This window comes from Monosiga brevicollis, genomic scaffold (genome assembly GCF_000002865.3).
Source record: "Monosiga brevicollis MX1 MONBRscaffold_22 genomic scaffold, whole genome shotgun sequence".
Lineage (NCBI taxonomy): Eukaryota > Choanoflagellata > Craspedida > Salpingoecidae > Monosiga > Monosiga brevicollis.
Window position 1 is genome coordinate 462,237 of NW_001865059.1, and position 18,875 is coordinate 481,111.

Below are 18,875 nucleotides of genomic sequence, written 5' to 3' on the forward strand. Positions count from 1 at the left end.
TGAACACATGCACACACAGCACACCGACTCGCACTCAGGCTCGATGCCGAGAGAAAAAAGAAAATTTTGAGGAAAGAAGGTGGCGCCGCCACTCGAAAGAAAAGAACAACGCGGAAGGCAAGGTGGGACAAGATGGGAAGCGGGGGAGGGAGGGGGGGGTCAGCGCACCATTGGCCTGTTTGGCGGTGATGGTCATCCGTGCAGACAGCTGGCGCAGCCGTCGACGCCACACATCTGAGCACGCTGTATGATACGAGTGGTGCTGCTCGCAGATGGGACAGCACGTCAGTGCCTTGTTGGGCAGGCGCTGCTGGTTGTCGGGACACTGCGGCAGTTCGTTCTGGTCTTCCGCGAGTGGGGTGGCGTTGGTACCCAAAAAGCACTTGTGGTAAAAGTTGGTCACCGTGCTTTCATAGTGGCATCTGTAACATTGGACTCGAGTCGTTTCACATAAGAGCTCCACGAGGCGAATGGGCGTCCGTGTATAGTATCGGAGAGTCGTGCGGCGACACGCTGCACACGCCGTGAGAGGTACTTTATCAGGATAGGTGCACACTTTAATGCTTGGCGTGATGGCCCCACATAAAGCACAGGTCAGGGCTGCCCGAACGTGTGGCTCCAATCGCAAGGCCTGCTCTGGCGAGAACTTGAACCGAAGCCCAGGCTTTGCCTGGCTCGATGCCGCCGCCATGGCGCCGCCACCACCACCACCACCGCGGCGAATTATGGCTGGCTCACCTATTGATCAAAAATTCCCCTCTACCCCACTTCCCTCACCAAATCACGAACCAAGCAGGCCAGCACAGCCACCCGGCCCCTCCACACACATACACACATACACACCCATGCACGACCCCTCGCCGTTTCCCTGAGCCTTTTCGGTCCTCCGCCCGCCCGCGAGGTATTGAGCAGCCGTACCGACCAGCGCGACTCGGGATCGCCGAACTGATGCGCCAGCGTCACAAGCAGATTTCAAAAAACGGTGACTCACTTCAACTCGACATTGGAGCTGCAACATCTCATCGACACATTAGTAAGAGTTTTACTTATGAATCCAGGATATCTGCATCAAGTCGATAATTTGATACATGAACTTTACCTTTCGACTGTCAGAAAAAACTGTCTTTGCCTCTTGTATCATTTTCTTCATCTTCTTCATCTTTTTCTTCATCTTCTTCATCTTCTACTTTGAGTTATACCCAATATTGTTATTCTTCTTCTTCTTCTTCTTCTTCATCATCTTCTTCTTCTTCTTCTTTGCAGCTCATCTCTCTCTCTCTCTCTCTCTCTCTCTCTCTCTCTCTCTCTCTCTCTCTCAAACTCTCTCAAACTCTCTCAAACTCTCTCTCTCTCTCTCTCTCTCTCTCTCTCTCTCTCTCTCTCTCTCTCTCGCTCGGCGCTCTCTCTCATCCTCGGATGGGCATGCACGAGGGCAGGCGTTGAGGCAGGCATGCCGTCGCACAAGGCCCCGGCGTGATGGCAAATGCAGCAGAGGCCCTCTCCACCTGTGCCGGGATCCTGGAACAGTAAGTGCCATATTGATGCTCCCATCGCCGTGCCTTTAGATCTGAATTCAATGTCTCTTCCCTTCCCCGCCTCCCTAATCATGTAGATTGATGTTGCTGTTTGAGCAACGGCTGCTGGTTGTTGAAACCCAAGTTGCGCGCTGCGATGCTGCCATCCACCTCTGCCTCACCCTTTTGCGCCAGCCGTTGTACGTCCACTTGGCTACCCACACTGCACGCCACTTGGCGACCCACACTGCACGCCATCTTTGCGTCGCTCAACGCTCCGCCCCTCGCAGCTCACCGCCGCCACGCTCTTGCTCTTGAGTGCACAGAGGAGAAGAGCGCATACTCGCTCTCACAGGCCGCCAGCCACCCCCTTCAGTCCCCGAGTGTGCTCCAACCGCCGACGCAGATGACGATGCTGCCTCTGCAGCTCTCTCCCACCTCGAACATAGTTTACACACTGCGCGCCGCTTACGCGCCAGCACCCACGCACACATCCATGGCTCGCAGGAACCAACGCCTTCTCTAGACCAAGCGCCCTCTGGCAGTACCGAGGAAGCTGTCGACGCTGGTGACTGGCACGTGGATGATGAAACGCTCACGCCAGCTGAACCCAGCCCCCTCGACCAAGCCCCTCCGCACATCTCCACCCGCGCGCGCGATCGCACGCGTCGCCAGCATGCCGCTTACGGCGCCCCCGCTGCCCCGCGGTCTTCGCGGAGTGTAGCCGCAACCCGGGCCTCAACTCGTGGCCGTGCTAGGGCCGGTTCCACGCGTGGGCGTGCCACGCCAACCGCGCCCACGCCCGCTATCCAGCCAAGCCGCTCCACTCGGCGTGGTGCTGCTGCCACATCGAGCAGAGGAAGCCGCACCAACCTCGCTCGAAAAAGCCAGCGAAGGCCTGGCGACCCTGCCATGGCATCCTCGAGCTCAACCGGCTCCACCGCAAACGAAAACTCGCGTGCCTCGCGCTCGGGTGTCTCTGCGACCAAACCATCAGTACAGGCCGGCACTCGTGCCCACGCTGGCGCTGCCGCCACCGCCAACAAATCAATATCCAAGCCTGGACCTACATCTGCGCCTGGACGCGCAAGTCCCCCAAATGATGACAGCTCTGCGCCAAAACATCTGGCAGACCTAACGATTCGCCTTCCTAGTGGCCTGCGCCATGAGCTCAAGCGATATGATGATTGCATGCGCAGCCTGGTGGCGACCTGTCAAGACGACTTGTTGGCGCAAGACGTGGATCGTGAGGGCCAGGCTTTTCTTGCGAGCTTTGACGAACCCTCCCCGACCCATCTCCTCGAGCAGTTGCTAGCTGAGAATGAGCAACGCCTGCCTTGTGAGCTGGTGGCTGCAACGCAGGAGGTCATCGCCAACGCCAAACTGACGCATACCACCCCCGATGCAACCGATGCCAGCGACACGACCGCCGAAGACTCGGCACTATGCACCTTGCCTCAACCTGCCGCTGCCTACTTTACCACTTCCCTTTCCGAGAGCGAGTGCGAAACATATGTGCACTCGATTCTGCACCAAGCACGCACTGAGGGCGACGCGCCCAACATGATCAGTCAAGGCAAGTCGCGGGACTTGGGCGCTGCACAAGTGGCACCAGGCCTCGCTCGCCACCGACTCGCGCCCGGCTTACGCCGCAGCGCCTGGCTACATCCCGTCTCCTCCTGGATGGCCTCTTCCGCTGCTGATGCAGGCAACATGAATGACACCACGGCACAGGTAAATGAATTTGCCTCTGACTCGCTCACACGCTCGGTCAACACTTGTGGGGCTCTGATCAAGGTGTTGTTTTTTACTTGGTCACACAGCTGGCCACCTTGCAGGAGGATTGTGCTGCTGATACAGATGCCCTCAGCACGGCAGCCTCCATGCTGGCAGAGGCCAATGATGCTGCTACGCTCCGGGTAAGACGCCCAAAATCCCACACGCCTTGATCTTTGCCTGGAGGTGTCTACGCTGACATGCCCCCGCCCTCCTCACACGTTGTCTCGGACGTTGCTCCTCTTTTTGCTTGTATGGCCATTTTCGTTTTTTTCCAAAGGCCTATGCTGGGATTCAGCGCTGTCTGTATGCGTTTGAGCACCCTGAAGCTCGTGATCGACCCATTTTTGTGGCCGACGCGGTTGAGTAGCCGCTGCAAGCAGTAAGCCCCAAAGCATTGTGGAGTCGGATCCCGGCCTGCTCATAAAAAAAAAAGTTTCAATTTAACCAATTTAACCAAGTCGCAACAGGTCAATTCTCTGGCTCACTTAACGCTCAATGATGCAAATTAAAGTTAAACAAGAAGGGCAAGGTGCACGCGAGCTCATGCCGCCGAGCAGGCTTTCACCAACCCAACCGAAACAGGGCGATCACACAGAAGCCAAATCAAGAGCAATTCACATTCTGGATTGTATGAGAAGAGCTAAACTCGTTCTTCACGGGGAGGCGGTTGTTGCCACGTGGCCGTGCCACCCAACGGAATAAAGTTGAGCTGTTGGCGTGTAGCGTCTGCAACGCGCTTGAGCACAATTGTGATGGCCTCCTTATCGTGAGCCGCTTGGCGGGAGCAACGTTTTAGGGTGGTGAGCACATCCTCATCTGATATGCCTTGCAGAGGCGTGTCATTGACCTGCAAGTCGGGTTCAGGAAACGCAAGCTCGTGAACGGCCAGAGCGGATAGCCGTAGCTGCGGATCGCGGGGGGGGGGAATAACGTACGGCGACAAACACGTCACCCAGACGAATTTCCACTGTCTCGTGGTTCCATGCGGGTTGGCCTGGCAAGACCTCCCTATAAACCATGTCGTAAGAAGAAGCAAGCACGCCAACCAGGAAGTAGGGTGCATGCGCGTGCCATATGGTGCGCAAGGCCCGAGCATCGCTTGTGCGGTGTGCGAGGTAGTCAGTTGCGGTTGGGCGATGGTGTCGCACACGGGTGGCTTCTGGCCGTACCGAACAATGGTGGCATCGACCGACTCGTAGCCGCTGATGCTCGGGCAAGGTGCGGTCAGGATCCCAATCCGGCCTGCGCGCACAAGGAATCACCATGCATTGCTTAAAGTGAGCCGGCGGTGCGAGCAGAGAGCGGCAAGAAAAACTGTTGATGGATGGTGCACGTGGTTTACCACTAGGGGTAGGCTGGAGTTCGCATTCGTAGCAACTACCGTCCGCCACTTGAAGCTTCTCTGATTGGAGGCGCTTGAGCGGACCTGACACGACGCAGCAGAACCAAGGTGAGTTGCGTTTGTTACCCGTAACAGCCGTTGACTCTGACGGCTTGGCTCTTGCGCGGCCAAAGCCACCTGCGACCATTCTTGGGGTGGTATCGCACGAGGGGCTCGAGTGTGAACTACGTACGGGGCGGTGAGCGTGGCTGCTGGCGTTGCGCCGCGTTGTGGTTCAGATTGGGTGATTTGTGCATTGTGAAAAACCGGGTTGCAGTCAAGAGGCTCTCGCGGCGACGAGAGCGCCCTCTTGAATCGGTCGTGAGGACGAGGCGGGTGGTTGAGGGAGATTCAGGCAGCAAGGACAGGGGTGGCTGGTCCGGATCGAGCGTGGGCATGGGTAGACCTTTGCTCTCAAGCTCGGGTGGGGCTTCGACGGGCGTGCTCAGTAGGTTGTTTGAGCTTTTAAGCTGGCGCAATTGCCGGGGCAACGGCCGCGCCGTGTCCCGTAGAACGTGGGGCGAGGCAGGCGTGGGAGAGGCTTGCCGTGGAGATTGAGCGCCCTGAGGCGTTGGACTCGGCCCTGCTGGCTCCTTAACCAAAGGTTCCGCGCTCGGTGCGGGGTTGGGAGTCGGGGGCTGGCGTCGAGGCTTGTCCGTGCTCTGTCGCGGCTCTACCGGGGCAGCGATGGGCTCAGATACGTTTCGATGCCGGTGAAGTCGATGTAGAAAACCATGACCCGAGTGCGGATGAGCCTGCTTGGCCCCAGCCACCTCTGCACCATGACTCGCGGATGAGTCTTGTGTCCGCTCGCCCTTGGACTGTCCCTTGGTCATGGTGTGTGTTGGATGCAAAACCTGACACACACACTCTCTCTCTCTCGATCTCTCTCTTGATCTCTTGATATCTTGATCTCTCTCTTTGATCTCTCTCTCTCTTCTCTCTCTCCTCTCTATCTCTCTCTTGATCTCTCTTGATCTCTTAGTCTCTCTCTTTCTTGATTACTCATCTCTCTTTCTCAACTCTATCTCTCTCTCAATCTCTTAATCTCTCTCTGTCTCTTACAATTCCGAGAGAAATTGAGCCTAAATTGAGCATAAATTATGGAGGAATTCAGTAAAATTCGGCAGTATGCTTCCCTGGCCCTGTTTGGGCTCTACAGCCGAGCTGGTGGCCCACAAGGCGTCGGATAAATTGATCTTGGGATGTGGGTGGGCCAAAGTGCACGCCAGGGAAATGAATTATATGAACCAATTATCGACTATCCTCGCTCATTTCGAGCTGATACAGCCAAAACAAACTGGGGTCATTTAGGAGAATGCACCATGCCACGTTTATATAAAAAGTCAGCTGTAAATGCCAGCGTGTAAACTCGTGGCGCTGCGGGCTGCAGTAATGCTGTTCAAGTCCAAGTGTCTATTGGACAAGTCGGGCCATTACGACCCTTGCCAGTTCCACTTTTAGAAACAAAACAATATGGCAGCTGATAGAAAATAAATAGGGAAGCCCGGAAGCTTGGATCAAAAAAAAAAGATCCCAACGCGAAGATTGGAAAGGGTTTTGTCCTTGTTACGCGACAGCGGCAGACGACGGATTTTGAAACGGGTAAGGGCGCCGCGCCACCGTGCGACCAGCATACACGAGGGAGGCGCTGGCTTGAAGTGATTGCAATGCCGTGCGCACGTGTAGGGTGGAGGTCGAAGCCGTATCTGCATCCTGTGAGGGCACGGGCACCGCCTTGGCTGGCGCTCCGGCACTGCGTGGATTGGCCTGGCGAACTTGCATATCCTCCATAAGGGATGCCAGGTCTTGACGTAAAGAGCGCAAGAGCGCCGTCGAATCGCATCCATTGTTCGTGTTCATGTGTGGCACAGAGGAAGTCGGACCCGTGGACGGAGCTGACACCGGCGGGGATACTGGTGGTGCTGAACCCTGGTTCTGAGAACTGGCACGTGGTGGGTTGGACTGACCAGGCTGCGTGGACGCCATGCCGCTGGGAGCCACAAGCAAGTCAAACCATGCGTTATCCAGAGCCTCACTGCTGACCACGCTTGCTCGGTCATCCACCTCGGCCTCCATGCCTGCGCGGGGCTGCTGTGGTCCCGTTGCCGTCGCCGCCGCCTCATGTCCGCTTGTACTTGCCTCCATCGGCAGTCGCTCCATCAAATCCGAGAGGCGTAACTCGCCGGCAGAGAGAGCCCGGCTCGAGGCAGCAGCAGCGCTCTGCACATCCCAATTTGTCTCAGTGGCTGCTGGTCTGGCCGCCATGGGTTGCTGTTGCAAAGCGGCCTCGGGCTGAGGGCTCGCTGGCGTATTGTCAACCGCAGCCTCAGGATTTCCGCCTTGGTGGGCTGGAGCCTGAGTGTCAGCGTTTGCGTTTGACGCGCCATCAGACGAGTCATCTCCGTCGACTGCTGCCAACGGCGTAAACCATGTCCTCACTGCATGTTTCGGCACAAGGCAATCGTTTGTGAGTTGAGAGCAGGCAGCCCATATATGCGTGCTCAAAAACCACTGGGCAAGAACACACGCACCTTGTGCACGTCGCGGTTGGCTGCCCCCGGGGGTCAACGCTGTGTCGATGACGTCCCACGCAGAGGTACCGTCCCCGAGATGAATACGGCGGCTCGTATGGCCCTGCGGAGAGGCAAAAGTCACGCGTGCTACAAGACATAATCCAAAGTGAGCGTGAAGCCAGAGGGTTGCGACAATAGGCGGACAATCTCTCAGCCCTCACCTCGACTTCCACTGGCATCGGATTGCTGATGCATCGACACATCGGTGGGTTGAAGACGAGGCGCAGGATCACTCTGTGCCGGTGGGGAAGCTTCGTTGCTTGCCAGATTGTCGGCGGCAACAGCTGCGTTGTCCGGCTGCTTTGGTGGCATTGACTGCGTAGGGACGTCCGTGTCCTCTGGTTCAGCCCCACTCAGATCAAGAAGGTCTCTGGAGGCGCCTTTGTCAGCGCCTTGGGCTTGTTTGACTGAAGGGCTCCTGGCTCGGGCAAAAGTCGGTCCTACTGCGCTGGAGTCGGCCGGGCTGCTCTCGACCACCGGCTGTAAGGGGGCAGCTCGCATGGGGACGTTCAAATCTAACATGGCAGCAAAGCGACCTTCAGTTTGCACATGCTTGACTGCTGTGCAGCTCATTCCACTACCAAACTTAAAAAGGACATCAGGCATCATTGGGCGAGCAGCTCTCACCGTGGACCAAAGCTTGCGCCACAATCCGGCGCATAGGCTGCGGTCCTGCCGCGCTTGGGGCTTTTGTGCGCGGGGCTGCAGATCTCAATGGCTGGCGGGGCTGCGACTCATCCACAAAATCCTCGGGCTTGACGGTGCTAGTCTCTTGGGTAGGGCCACTGGCGATGGGAAACCAGGGCTCACGCTCAGGGTGATCAAAGGGCTCCACATCGCGCCCGTAAACCGTGTCGTCCCCTTTCGGCAGCGACGTTGCAGCGTGAGAAGCCATTCGTCGCGGCGGCCGATGGTTGATGCGTGTTGAGCAGGTAAAATGGAGACAAGTTGGGCATACCTCGACGCTCATCAAACAAAGCTTCCGTGGCTTGGGCCAACGTGGCTTGTCGGACTGCTCGGCGCTGTGGAATCTCGCGGGGCTGACAAGTATGGGGGCGCGGGCGCATTGAGTCGTTTTTCTGGACAGGTCTGGCCGAACATGCCCAACGTGAGTGCTTACCTCAACCAACATGGTTGCGCGGTCACTGAGCTCCAGCCGGCGCCGCTGACGCAAGTGCCGGTCAGCCTGATGCAGCTGCTCTTGTAGCTGTTCCTGTGCCTAACGGACTCAAAGCCGGCAAATCCAATTAGGCAGCGCAAGTCCTTCAAGGGGGCGGTGTTGGCTGTGGACGCGCATTACGAATTGCGGTCAACCAACCTTCTCTAGGCGCAGGCGTGTGAGGGCGGCCTTGCCTCGCTCAGTCCGCTTTTGATCGCGATCATGTCGCTGAGAGGCACTTAGCTGCAGCCATGCATGCCGTCATATGAGGATCGCACAGTACAACAGCCAAATACATTCGGCCCCGTTGCTAAGATTGGGCAAGTGGTTTACCATGGTCATTTCATGTTCTTGAGCTTGCATTTGATCAGCAAGCTCGGTGGCAGCTAGGGAAGCATCACCGTCCGCTCGCTGCACCCAGGCGGTCACTGGTTTTGGCTACGTGGTAATTAGCGGGTGGTCATGTGCATGAGGGCTGGGAATGACGAAGCTTGGCGCGAGCGCCTTCAGCTTTTGACGCTGGCGCTGAAGAGGCGGTGCTGGCAGATAACAAAACGATGACACTGACTGGCTTTGCATGCATAAAGGTATGGGCATAGGCTTCGGCATCCCTTCGCTGGGGCAGGATGAGGTCACCAAGCTTGGCCACGTCGTCATCTTCACTTCTACTTAGAAAGGGCAGGTGAGTTCCGGGCCATGCAAAGACGCAGGCATTAGGCATCAAAAGGGGCTCGTACCGCTCGGCGGCTCGGCGTCGCTGCTCTGCAGCGATGGCCTGGGCCCGCTCACGTTCCTGGATGCGAACCGTCTCCCAGCGTGCCTTGGCAGCTGCAGAACGACCATGGATCCGTTTCTGTTCGTCTTGCAGCCAGGATTTAGCTTCTCGAGACCGCACTGCAGCACGGCGCTGTGCGAGCTATTACATGAGCGTCGAAGCACATGAATGTTTATATTCATACATTTGGGAAAAGCACATATATTTGGTCGGGTGTCGGATGAGCGAAGGCGGCCGGATCGATCTTCAGTCGAGCACGCGACGGGGCTAAAGGTCGTGCGGCGAGGCGAGGCAAACCTCCAAATGACGTTTTTTCTGCGCAGCTACGCGTGAGCTTTGGTCATGTTCAAGGGCACTGACATGTCCTCGGCCCATCTGTGTCAGGCAGAGCTGGTAGTCCTCAGCTAGGAGCTGTCGCTCGCGCGCGAGCTCGTCCCGCCACTCATTCTACTCCCGCGGAGACAAGAAGCGCGTCAGACCACAGGACAACGGCGTGTGCCGCGGCTATGCGCGGAAAAAGCCAGCACGGCCGACCGACCTCAAGTTGGTGTAGAACACGAGTCTCCAAACGCTGTCGTTCCTGATTAAAGCCATCGCGCACCCGGCGTGCAAATTCGCGCTCCTGCTCCCGCACCTGGTCATGTCGTTGTGAAGTGATGAAAATGACAAGTGAGTGGGAAATTAGAAACGGTCTGTTGCTTGGCGTGCGTTTCCCATGACCATAAACTATTTCCTTCAGCGCAGCGCAGGCACCACCACAGCACGGGGCCAGGGCTCAATCCCCACCTCTTGCAATCGTCGCGCCGAATCCGTCGTTGCCGCGGTCATCTTCTTGGGAGTTGTGATTTCAAATTTACCCGCAAAGAAAACTAAAACGCGTCGTGGTGTCGTGTTGCAAATACACCAACCGGTATTGTCAGATAAAATACACAGGGTTTGTCAACAAAACTGAGAAAAGCGCGGGAAATACATCTCTGGCCAGACGACACAACGTCAAAGCCTCTCTCGATTTGTCTTCACTTTTTATTCTTTTCTCTGGTAATAGCTTGTATTTTGAACAGGCTGCGCTTTCAATCTGTGCTTCCTCTCTGAAAACTTTAAAGCGCCTGCCCACATTCTCTTAATAATACAACTTCACGCTCTCACTCTCTTCTCTTGGCTTTTGTTGCTTACCATCGTGCTCTTGAGTATTTTTTTTTTTCCTCTCCTCATTTGCTTGTGAAACGGTCCCAAAAGGCCATCAGTCCGAGCGTTGGGGTCGCTGGCTGCTGTCCCGATGCGCCACTGCAGGACACCTTTGGCGTCCGTGTGAGCAGTGCAGTCGACGGGGCGACAGCACTTCCTTTCTTGTCTGTTCTCTGCTAAGAGAAAGCATTTCATAAATTCTTGAAGATCCCAGGGTCGGACTGGCACCACTGAAGGGGCGCAGGCACGCAAAACGACCACCATCATGCCGGAGGACACCGCCTCCCTTGAGGGTGTGTTGAGGCTTGGCCTGCGTTTGTGCTGCCTTCAAGCCTCTGCTTGATCTCTCCTAACCTCCGTCTCTTGTGCCATCGTAGACTGCGCCGCCTGTGGCATGGCCTCAGCTCTCCCCTGCGACGCCCGCCGCACCATCACCTGCGACTCGTGCATGCTTGAATTATGTTTGAATTGTGCTGCTGCAGGGGCAGATCTGCCCACCATTATTCGAAACGAGGACGAAGAGGTGCGCGAGCAGACCAACTTTATGTTTGAATGTGAAAACTGTGCACGCGTGTCCTGCGGCTCTTGCGTCTACGAGAATCGCCTTCGACAAGACCTTTCTATTGATGCCTGTAGCAAGTGCGGGCGATTCATTTGCAGCGACTGTGCTCAGTTTGACCCCGTGATGCACAGCGATGTTCTACCACGCTGCTTGTCGTGCGCAGAATCTTTCTGCCACGAGTGCCTGCGTGAGTGTGCGATTGTGTGCAAGCGCCCTGGAACGGCGCAAGACCCCGATGTGTTATGCAGCATTGCCTGTGTCTGGTGTCGCACCGACGAGTGCCCCTGCTGCATGCAACGGCTGTCACGCAAAGAACAACAACGCCTGCGTCTCATTCGCAAACGTCAGCCAGAGCTGGTGCTGTCCGCCCCTGACACTTTTGTCTTCACTCATCGGAGCGACCATCGCAATGGCGGCCGTTGGGGAGCCAAGAATGTGCGGGTGACCTGGTCCAGCACTGAGCAAGCTGATGCATACGAACGACTTATCGATGATCAGGCAGCAGCAGCAGCTGAAATTGTTGCGTCCCTTCTGCTCAAGGAGGCGGAGGCGGCGAAAGAGGGGACCACCACTTCCAAGAAAAAGAAAAAGTCCAAGAAACAAGCCAACAAGTCAAAGGCCGTGCCCGAGGCTACATCCGCCACCGCCGCCGCTGATTCCACCAACAATGCCGACAATCTCGGTACTTCTGCTGCTCCTGCGAATGAAGACAGTCCGCCAAGCCCGTCAGTCATGGATGTGCCAGCTGCGCCGGAGAGCACGTCGGTCAAGGATGTGCCAATTGCGTCGGCAACCGACGTCGCCGACTCAGCCGACGTCAGTCATGCAGTGCAAGCCACAGAGGCGCCGGTTTCAAAAGTGTCAAAGATTTTGAACCCCGCGCGCACCGCTTTTACTGCCCTTGAGATGCCGCGTGCTGCCAAAAAGGTAAAGAACACAAACAGCTTTGCAGCTTTGTTGGGTGACTCGGACAGCGAGAACGAGGAGGACGCGGCAAATCAGGTGGACGACTTGGCGGCATCCAGTGAAGCTGTACATGCAGAGGCACCTGGGGACAAAGCGCCAAACACACAACCAGGCAACTCAGAGACGCCAGCCGATGATAGTGTCGCTCCTGTGGCCGGTGCCAACACAGACACCCAAGTCAAACCCAAGAATAAGGTGAAGAACAAAACCAAAAATAAAAACAAGGCCAAAGCCAAAGCCGAGGCCTTAGTTGAATCGCCAGCAGGTGAGCGCAGCCCATCCCCAAGCCCAATTTCAGACAAGAAATTGAGCCAACCGCAGGACCAAGCCTCCCCCGCGTCCCCACCAGCGACTGCAACTTCAGCCTCGGCCCCCGGCCCCGCGTCAGCCTCCGCCATCCGTCACGCCATGGATCCCGAAAGTACAAATGCCACGCAAGTCCTGGAAGCGGCCATGGAGGACAAAGATCTGGAGGCACTGACCCAGGCCATTAATGTGGCCGAGGCACAGGGATTGGATACTAAGAGTGCCAGAAAGGTTCGGCCTGTGTTGTGTCATTATGACTCGACCTCCAGCTTTATGGGCAATGCCGGAAGGTTTGACACTCACCGCCTCGCTGCCAACACTCCTGTAGCTTGCCAAGCGTCTTTCAAAGGCCGCCGAATTAGACATACTGCTTTTCGACTTGGCTGCGGAAGCCATGGAGGCCGATCCTCGTGACGGACCACTTAACGTACGTCTGGATACCTCGCGGTTGGGGGCGACGTGGTCGAGCATTGCTGTTGGTTGTGCAAGTCTGCGCGAAGGGTTGAACTCGGTGACTGATGCACCTCTTGTCATGCGTTCCCACAGTTTTCCCTGCTGTCTCAGATTAAGCAGGCCATCAAGCGCCTGAGCGACACTTCGCGGAAGTACGATGGTCTCGTTGACTTGAATTCGTGCTGGGCTGACGTATCCGCTTGTCCATCGTGCTCATATTCGGTCCATTCCCTGTCCTTGAACATGCATGTAGGACAGTATACTGCTTGAATGACGACGCTTTGTCAGATTTCCGGGATTCGCTGGAGCACTTGGCGCCAGAGCTGGTGGACGACTTGGATGATGCACTCCTTGAACAGATGGAGGGTGCCGAAACTGAGGCGACACCGCCAAAGACGCGCACCCCACACGTCGAAGCTAGCTCACCTGTGCAGACCTCCGATTCACCTGCAGCGGTTGCCTCAGCACCCACGCCGCACCAGCTGGCCTCGGAAACCCCAGCAGCCCATGCAATGCCCAAGGCCGCAGCAGCGCCTGGGGCCAGTCTGGGATCAAACGGCCAGCTCGAGGCCAAGCCGCAAAGCGTCAACTCCAGCTCTGCGGCCAACAGTGCACAGGAACGGCTTTACCTGAGCTGGTCCAACGTATCGTCGACAAAGGGAAAGAAGAAGCTCATTGCGTTTCTTCGTGAGCATAACCTGCTACACTTCAAGACCGCTCTGCTCAAAGCAGGGATTGATCTGCAGACCTTATTAAACCTTCCGGAGGATAAGTGGCATGCTCAAGGCATTCTCTCCTTTGCTGCCCTTTCGCGCCTAAGGACCGCTGCTGGGCGGTCAGACGTGGTATGTCAAGCGATGTTCAGGGAAGCGCCGTTTGTTGCTCTCCGCAGGTCTTGCTGCCCGTGCTGCACAGCTCACGTTCCGATTACTCAGGCACCAAACTCGCTGTCAGAAGCCCTTTGTCGTTTCTGTGGCGAGAACCCCGTGGGCGTATCGGCCCAGCCCTGCAACTGCCTCTGTGCCTGTCGGTCTTGCGTGCTTGAATATAGCGCCCACACTTGCCCACATTGTCGAGCGCCCGTTGAGGTATGTGTCTCGTTCCACCTGGTAGAGAAGAGCAAACTTGTATGATACAGTCCTTGGGCGTAATTTTTGTGTCTTACATCTGCGTCATTATGGTCGCAGACGTGGTTGGATTTGGATAGCGAGACGCGGCCCATCATCGAACTGCGCAAGGAAGTGCGCGGTCTCCCCTCACCCGGATTGAGGCTACCTAACTAGCGAGCGATCTGACTCTTTGAGATTCAATGGTGTTTGATTAATGTTTTGGTTTTGATCAAATGAGTGAATTGACGTGGAAGGCTTTCGGGGCTACACCATCCTTGCTGAATTCCACGGGAAAAGGGCAGCATGTCCCGCGGATCGTTGAAAAAAGAGCACTGCATTAGAAAATCTACGGCCAGCAGTGGGAGGGTTATTTTTTTTAACTGCATCGCATCTCAATGACGTCCTTATCGTCGCGCCACGCCTCGCGCGTGACCCAAAGTTGTTGAAATGTGCCCTGTCATCAAGTGAGCCGCGTGAGAAGGCGCGAGACAAAAGCGTTTATGAGCCAGCGAGAATGCACTGGCTTTGGGATATCAGAAGACCCATCTATAAAGTGCGTACCAGAGAAGCATAAATGGAGCCGCCGATCCATGCCGAATACATGCGCTCCTGTGATGACTGCGAGGCCACGATTTTGAACTTGAAAGCCTAAGCAACGAAAAAGAAAGGGCCAACGCAGAGCCAGATGAGCTCGTTTTGGTCGAGGTTGCGGTCAGACGGGGCAGTGGTGTAAGTTTTGGTTCCAAAGTGCTTACGCGTGGCGTGATCTTTCCAATCTCGGTGTGTACACGCTCTTCAAAGCCTTGGTACAGGGAGTTGCTGCCGCAAACAACGACCGTGCTCAGCAAGCTCTGCTCAAATGATATGCACATTCACGTTTGAATGTGGATGAGTCCAAGGCGCAAGGGGCCGAGTGCGGTAAATTGGCGAAGGTGGTCATAGTCCTGTAGAGCCCAAGACGGCAATTGTGTTGAGATGCATGAGCCAATACTGACCTGGTGAGTCTCTACGTCGCAGGCGCGGAGCACCTGATCAATGATCTGAGCAATGCCCACTTCGCGAACCACCCTGGGTTGGAGTGATGATGAGCACTTGATGCTGGAAAGCAATACAGCCACGAGCTGCGGATTGACCGAGATGCATGACACGTACATGGGGGCGCTGTTTGGATCGGTGATCGAGCGGGGATCCAAGGGATCGATCGTGGGGCCGGAGCCTTCAAAAGGGGCGGTGTAGCGGAATTTGTCTGGGTTGAAAAAGCCCTCGACAATTTTGTAGCTAGTCAAAATGAATGCAGATAACAGGTTGAGCAGGCACCAACACGGATGTGAGTGTGCTTGAGTGTGTGATACAGTCACCTCGCCAGGAGGGCTCGAAATCAGGGAAGGGGATGTTGAGCTGGGGAACCAAGAGGTGACGAACCGCTCAATGCCCCAATTGTTGTTGTAGCCGTTTGGAAACTCATAAGGGGTGGTGGGGATGTTGTTCAGTTGCCTGGTGGCATTCCACAAGAAGTGGCCATCAGCCAGTCAAAAAAAGAAAAGAAAAAACAAAACACACGATGAGTGCCTGCTTCAGATGCTGTAGGCGGTGGCAGAGGGCGGCAAAGGGGGACAGCAACTCAGGATCAGCTCGGAATGCTTTAGCGGTACAACGTACGACTCAACAAAGGGCTTGTCGCTGACGCGACACACGCTGGCTTGCAGATCACGGATAATTTCCTGCGAGCAGCAGAAGGAGCTGTGAGAAAAAGCGATGATTCAAGCAATTGCCATGCAAAGCGCGCCAAACCGGCGCGATGAAAGGAGAGCAAGTAAGAAACGGACGTTCTTGTAGTATTCCTCAGCCGACGCAGTAAGCGTGGGAAAGTTGGCTTTGGGCTTCCAGATGGGCAGAACATCTTCAGCCACGGGTGTCTGCATGGTGATTGGGTGAGACCAAGGAGTGAAGTATTACATCACATCACATCACATCACATCGCAACACAACACAGCATGACGGGGCTTGTGGAACTGAATCATGTCAGATGCATTGGTCTAAGAATGTGAGCTGACCTTGGAGGCGATTTTGCAGCTGGGAACGAGATCGAGGTTGAGATCCTCTTCGAGAACGTGTTTAAGTTGGCGAGTGACAAAGTTACCGGCACAACGCGTACGGCGGGCAGCCTCGAGCAGGGCCACGCCGTCATACACTGGGGTAACACTGGTGAATTGGGCACCGGAGTCAACCACAAGCGCAGTACCACGGCCGTTGGCAAAACTAAGCATCGGCAAATGGGGTGCAAGGCAAGGAGCGGGCGCAAGAATATGGTCAAGGCAGGAAAAAACCACGGGGAAATCAAGAAAGGTGAGGCGGGGTGAGGCAAGGTTTGCAGGAGGACATTGTAGCAGACATACGCGCTAAGTACTGGGCTCTTGACATAGTGAAGGGCGCGGACGTTGAAGGTTTCGAACAGAAGCTCGGTCATCTTGTCACGCTGGTCCTTGGTGACCCACTATTGATGCAAACGGATATCATCACCAGGGATTAGTGCTGGGACACAGCTTGGACAGTTTTTCTAATGCATTTCTGCTTCTGCCTGCACAGCGATGGACGTACGGTTGGCTCAGACACCATGACACATTTCTCTTCGGGCTTGACCTGGAGGACCCGGTCAAAGGCGTGGCGCAGGAGATGCTCGAGTGCCTTCCAATCAGCCACTGCTCATAAGCAAGCAAACAGTGTGTGTACTGAGCATGCGCGGGCGTATGTCGGGCACGCGGGGGAAAGCACATCAAGGTTCTGTGGCGGGGCTGGTTCTCGGCCGTGAATGTCCTACCAAGACCGTTGTCATCGAGAAGGGGAACGATCTCTCGGTTCTCCTTGGGGACGCCGAGTGTGGTCGTGCCAACGGCGTATTGAAATTCTTCCTTGGGTGCTGTGGCGGGCCCCGATGCAAAAGAGATGATTGAGGATCGAGACGGATCGAGGAAGTTTGAGCAGGGGGTTGGCAGGTGTGACTTGGGGCGGGATGTGATGCGCGAGAAGAACGAGCGCAGGGCACGTGTGTTGAGAGTGTCGAAGATCGGCGTGTGCGCGCGAGGTCATGCGTGTGACGAACCACTGGAGTCATCCGTTTGGTCCATGGCCGTTTCGACCTTGGTTCGGCTCACGTAGGAGGGCAAAACACACTATGGACGATGTGGGGCATGAGGCAAAGAATGGATACGCAGGTTGCGCGCAGGTCAGGGCGAAGGCACCAACATGGGGAACATCGGCTCCGGCAAAGCCGACTTTGGTGGTATGGCTACCAATGTCGACAACGATGGCGCCGACATCATCTGTTTGCAGGAGGGTGGGGTGCCAGGGAGGGTTAGAGGCACGAGGGCAGACGGAGGAGGAAGCGGCAGTCGATCCCAAGCACGCAAAGAGGTGGACGTACCACCGCCATAAAGGGCACCCGACATGATGTACGTTCTTGGAAAAAAAAAAAGGGCCCCCCAAAATCAAAAGCCGCGAAGATGTCCCAGCAGGGCTATCGCCACCACAGCCACAGACGCACAGCCAAGTCCAACAGCGGCCACACGCTCAAGCAAGCACCGCCCAGACACACAGCCCCGGACCCCGTGTTTGCTGCTCGTCGGCGCCCTCTCTCTCTCTCTCTCTCTCTCTCTCTGGGTCAACCGTCAAATCTCCTGGGCAACGAGGAGACTGGTGGAGATTCGGGAGCGAGCCCTCTTTGTCAGATCAAATTGTCAGACGAATACATTGCGTTCCCAGTTGTTCGTTATGCGTTGTGTGTTATGACATCGGAACAGCCAATGGGCAAATGTCAGCAAAGTGTAGAGAATATGTACCCTCCAAGGTGAGGATTATGTTATTTACCATTGTAGGTATTGGACTTTATGCATCAAAATAAGCTGTAAATGTTGTTCCAAGAGAGAGATGAAAGAACGAGAGAGAGGGAATGGCGGCATTTTCTCCCTCTCTCTCTCTCTCTCGTGTCTCTCACACTTTGCGCGCGCGCGCGCGTGTGTGTGTGTGTGTGTGTGTGTTGGTGCAAGAGGGGCGGTGGCGGTGGCGGTGTGTGTGTGTGTCGGTGTCGGGGTGTGGCGTGATGGAGGGGTTGTTGGGGTTGGATGATCCAGAGGTGACCCTCGCGCGGTTCCGGTCGCAATGGCAGCAGGAGGTATGTGGGTCTGGATGGCTGTGCGCGCTCCGTGTTTTTGTTTTTCAAGGGCTCCGCTGCTCGCGGTTGGCAATGGCGGTCGCTTCTGTGCGCGTCTGAGATGCTTTTGGGGCTCATACAGTCGCATTTCTCCCCCTCCTTTTTGTTTCCCTGGGGCGCGTAGCTGCAGCACCACGACACTCCATTGGAGCAACATCCCGATGAGCTGGTGGAGGTATCAACTCGCCCGCAAGCCAAAAGGCCGTCAGCATGTATCTTCTTTGCCTCACTGTCTGTCCTCTTTTGCTTGGCAGGCCCTGGCGCTGCATCAACAAGGCACCGAGCTTGAGGCGGCTGGCCAGCTTCATGAAGGTGTGTGTGACCCCCCTCGTTTGATTCTTCCTCAGCTCGGCCTTGTGTGAGCAAACTAGCTGACATCCGATCCGGCCGTACGGGTGATTGTTTATTTCAGCCATGCTCTTTTATCGGCGCGCCGCCAAGCTCATTCCTGACATTGAGTTTCGAGCTTACAAGCTCTCTGAGCGGCGACATCGTACGTACACTTGACTTCTTGCAGCAACCATATTGGGCACGCCCCCCACAGCTTGCGCCGCACAATCCAGAATCACTGACTTCCTGCGGAAGCAGGAGACGCGCAAAAGCGAAAACAGGCTCATGGCGCCGCGGCCACCACGACTAATAAAAGTGCAGCTGCCGCTGCCGCCGACGCTGATGTGCGTTCCAGCCTGAACGACCCTGCTGTACCCACACGCTGCTAGCATCCATTCACTAATGCAATGCGCATACTTGCCAACCGTCATCCAACCATCGATCTGTAGGCTGAGGAAGACGAAAGTCTTGATGCATTGGTCGCTCGTTTAGCTGCCCTCGAGCCTGTCGCTCAATCTCGTCATGCGGTCAGACCTCTCCCTGCCAAAATCTTGATCAAAGTCTCTCCACGTC

At 56.0% G+C, this 18,875-nt stretch overlaps 5 protein-coding genes across 5 annotated transcripts; 2 read left to right on the top strand and 3 right to left on the bottom strand.

Annotated features, from left to right (window-relative positions):
- Window positions 1–1,088: 1,088 nt before the first annotated feature.
- On the top strand, window positions 1,089–3,660 carry MONBRDRAFT_33658 (uncharacterized protein; the record flags this gene model as incomplete). The annotated part of the gene is made up of 4 exons (XM_001748289.1): window positions 1,089–1,526; window positions 2,022–3,248; window positions 3,338–3,433; window positions 3,571–3,660. The coding sequence occupies 4 exons, from the start codon at window positions 1,089–1,091 to the stop codon at window positions 3,658–3,660; spliced, it is 1,851 nt and encodes a 616-aa protein (XP_001748341.1).
- A 273-nt stretch (window positions 3,661–3,933) lies between these two features.
- Window positions 3,934–5,510, bottom strand: MONBRDRAFT_10600 (uncharacterized protein; the record flags this gene model as incomplete). Its single annotated transcript, XM_001748362.1, has 2 exons — window positions 3,934–4,535; window positions 4,868–5,510. The coding sequence occupies 2 exons, from the start codon at window positions 5,508–5,510 to the stop codon at window positions 3,934–3,936; spliced, it is 1,245 nt and encodes a 414-aa protein (XP_001748414.1).
- A 733-nt stretch (window positions 5,511–6,243) lies between these two features.
- On the bottom strand, window positions 6,244–10,042 carry MONBRDRAFT_38272 (uncharacterized protein; the record flags this gene model as incomplete). Its single annotated transcript, XM_001748363.1, has 9 exons — window positions 9,971–10,042; window positions 9,723–9,818; window positions 9,482–9,631; window positions 8,978–9,325; window positions 8,569–8,652; window positions 7,878–8,463; window positions 7,412–7,765; window positions 7,209–7,337; window positions 6,244–7,115 (listed from the first exon to the last, which is right to left on the bottom strand). The coding sequence occupies exons 1-9, from the start codon at window positions 10,010–10,012 to the stop codon at window positions 6,244–6,246; spliced, it is 2,661 nt and encodes an 886-aa protein (XP_001748415.1). The 5' UTR covers window positions 10,013–10,042.
- Window positions 10,043–10,763: 721 nt separating this feature from the next.
- MONBRDRAFT_33660 (uncharacterized protein) lies at window positions 10,764–13,939 on the top strand (the record flags this gene model as incomplete). The annotated part of the gene is made up of 6 exons (XM_001748290.1): window positions 10,764–12,434; window positions 12,532–12,630; window positions 12,750–12,808; window positions 12,910–13,501; window positions 13,592–13,744; window positions 13,844–13,939. The coding sequence occupies 6 exons, from the start codon at window positions 10,764–10,766 to the stop codon at window positions 13,937–13,939; spliced, it is 2,670 nt and encodes an 889-aa protein (XP_001748342.1).
- A 202-nt stretch (window positions 13,940–14,141) lies between these two features.
- Window positions 14,142–17,415, bottom strand: MONBRDRAFT_33661 (uncharacterized protein; the record flags this gene model as incomplete). Its single annotated transcript, XM_001748364.1, has 14 exons — window positions 17,187–17,415; window positions 17,009–17,085; window positions 16,866–16,935; window positions 16,584–16,682; window positions 16,364–16,464; window positions 16,162–16,259; window positions 15,820–16,024; window positions 15,592–15,681; window positions 15,425–15,486; window positions 15,188–15,259; window positions 14,761–15,043; window positions 14,521–14,616; window positions 14,327–14,413; window positions 14,142–14,219 (listed from the first exon to the last, which is right to left on the bottom strand). The coding sequence occupies exons 1-14, from the start codon at window positions 17,209–17,211 to the stop codon at window positions 14,142–14,144; spliced, it is 1,443 nt and encodes a 480-aa protein (XP_001748416.1). The 5' UTR covers window positions 17,212–17,415.
- Window positions 17,416–18,875: the final 1,460 nt, after the last annotated feature.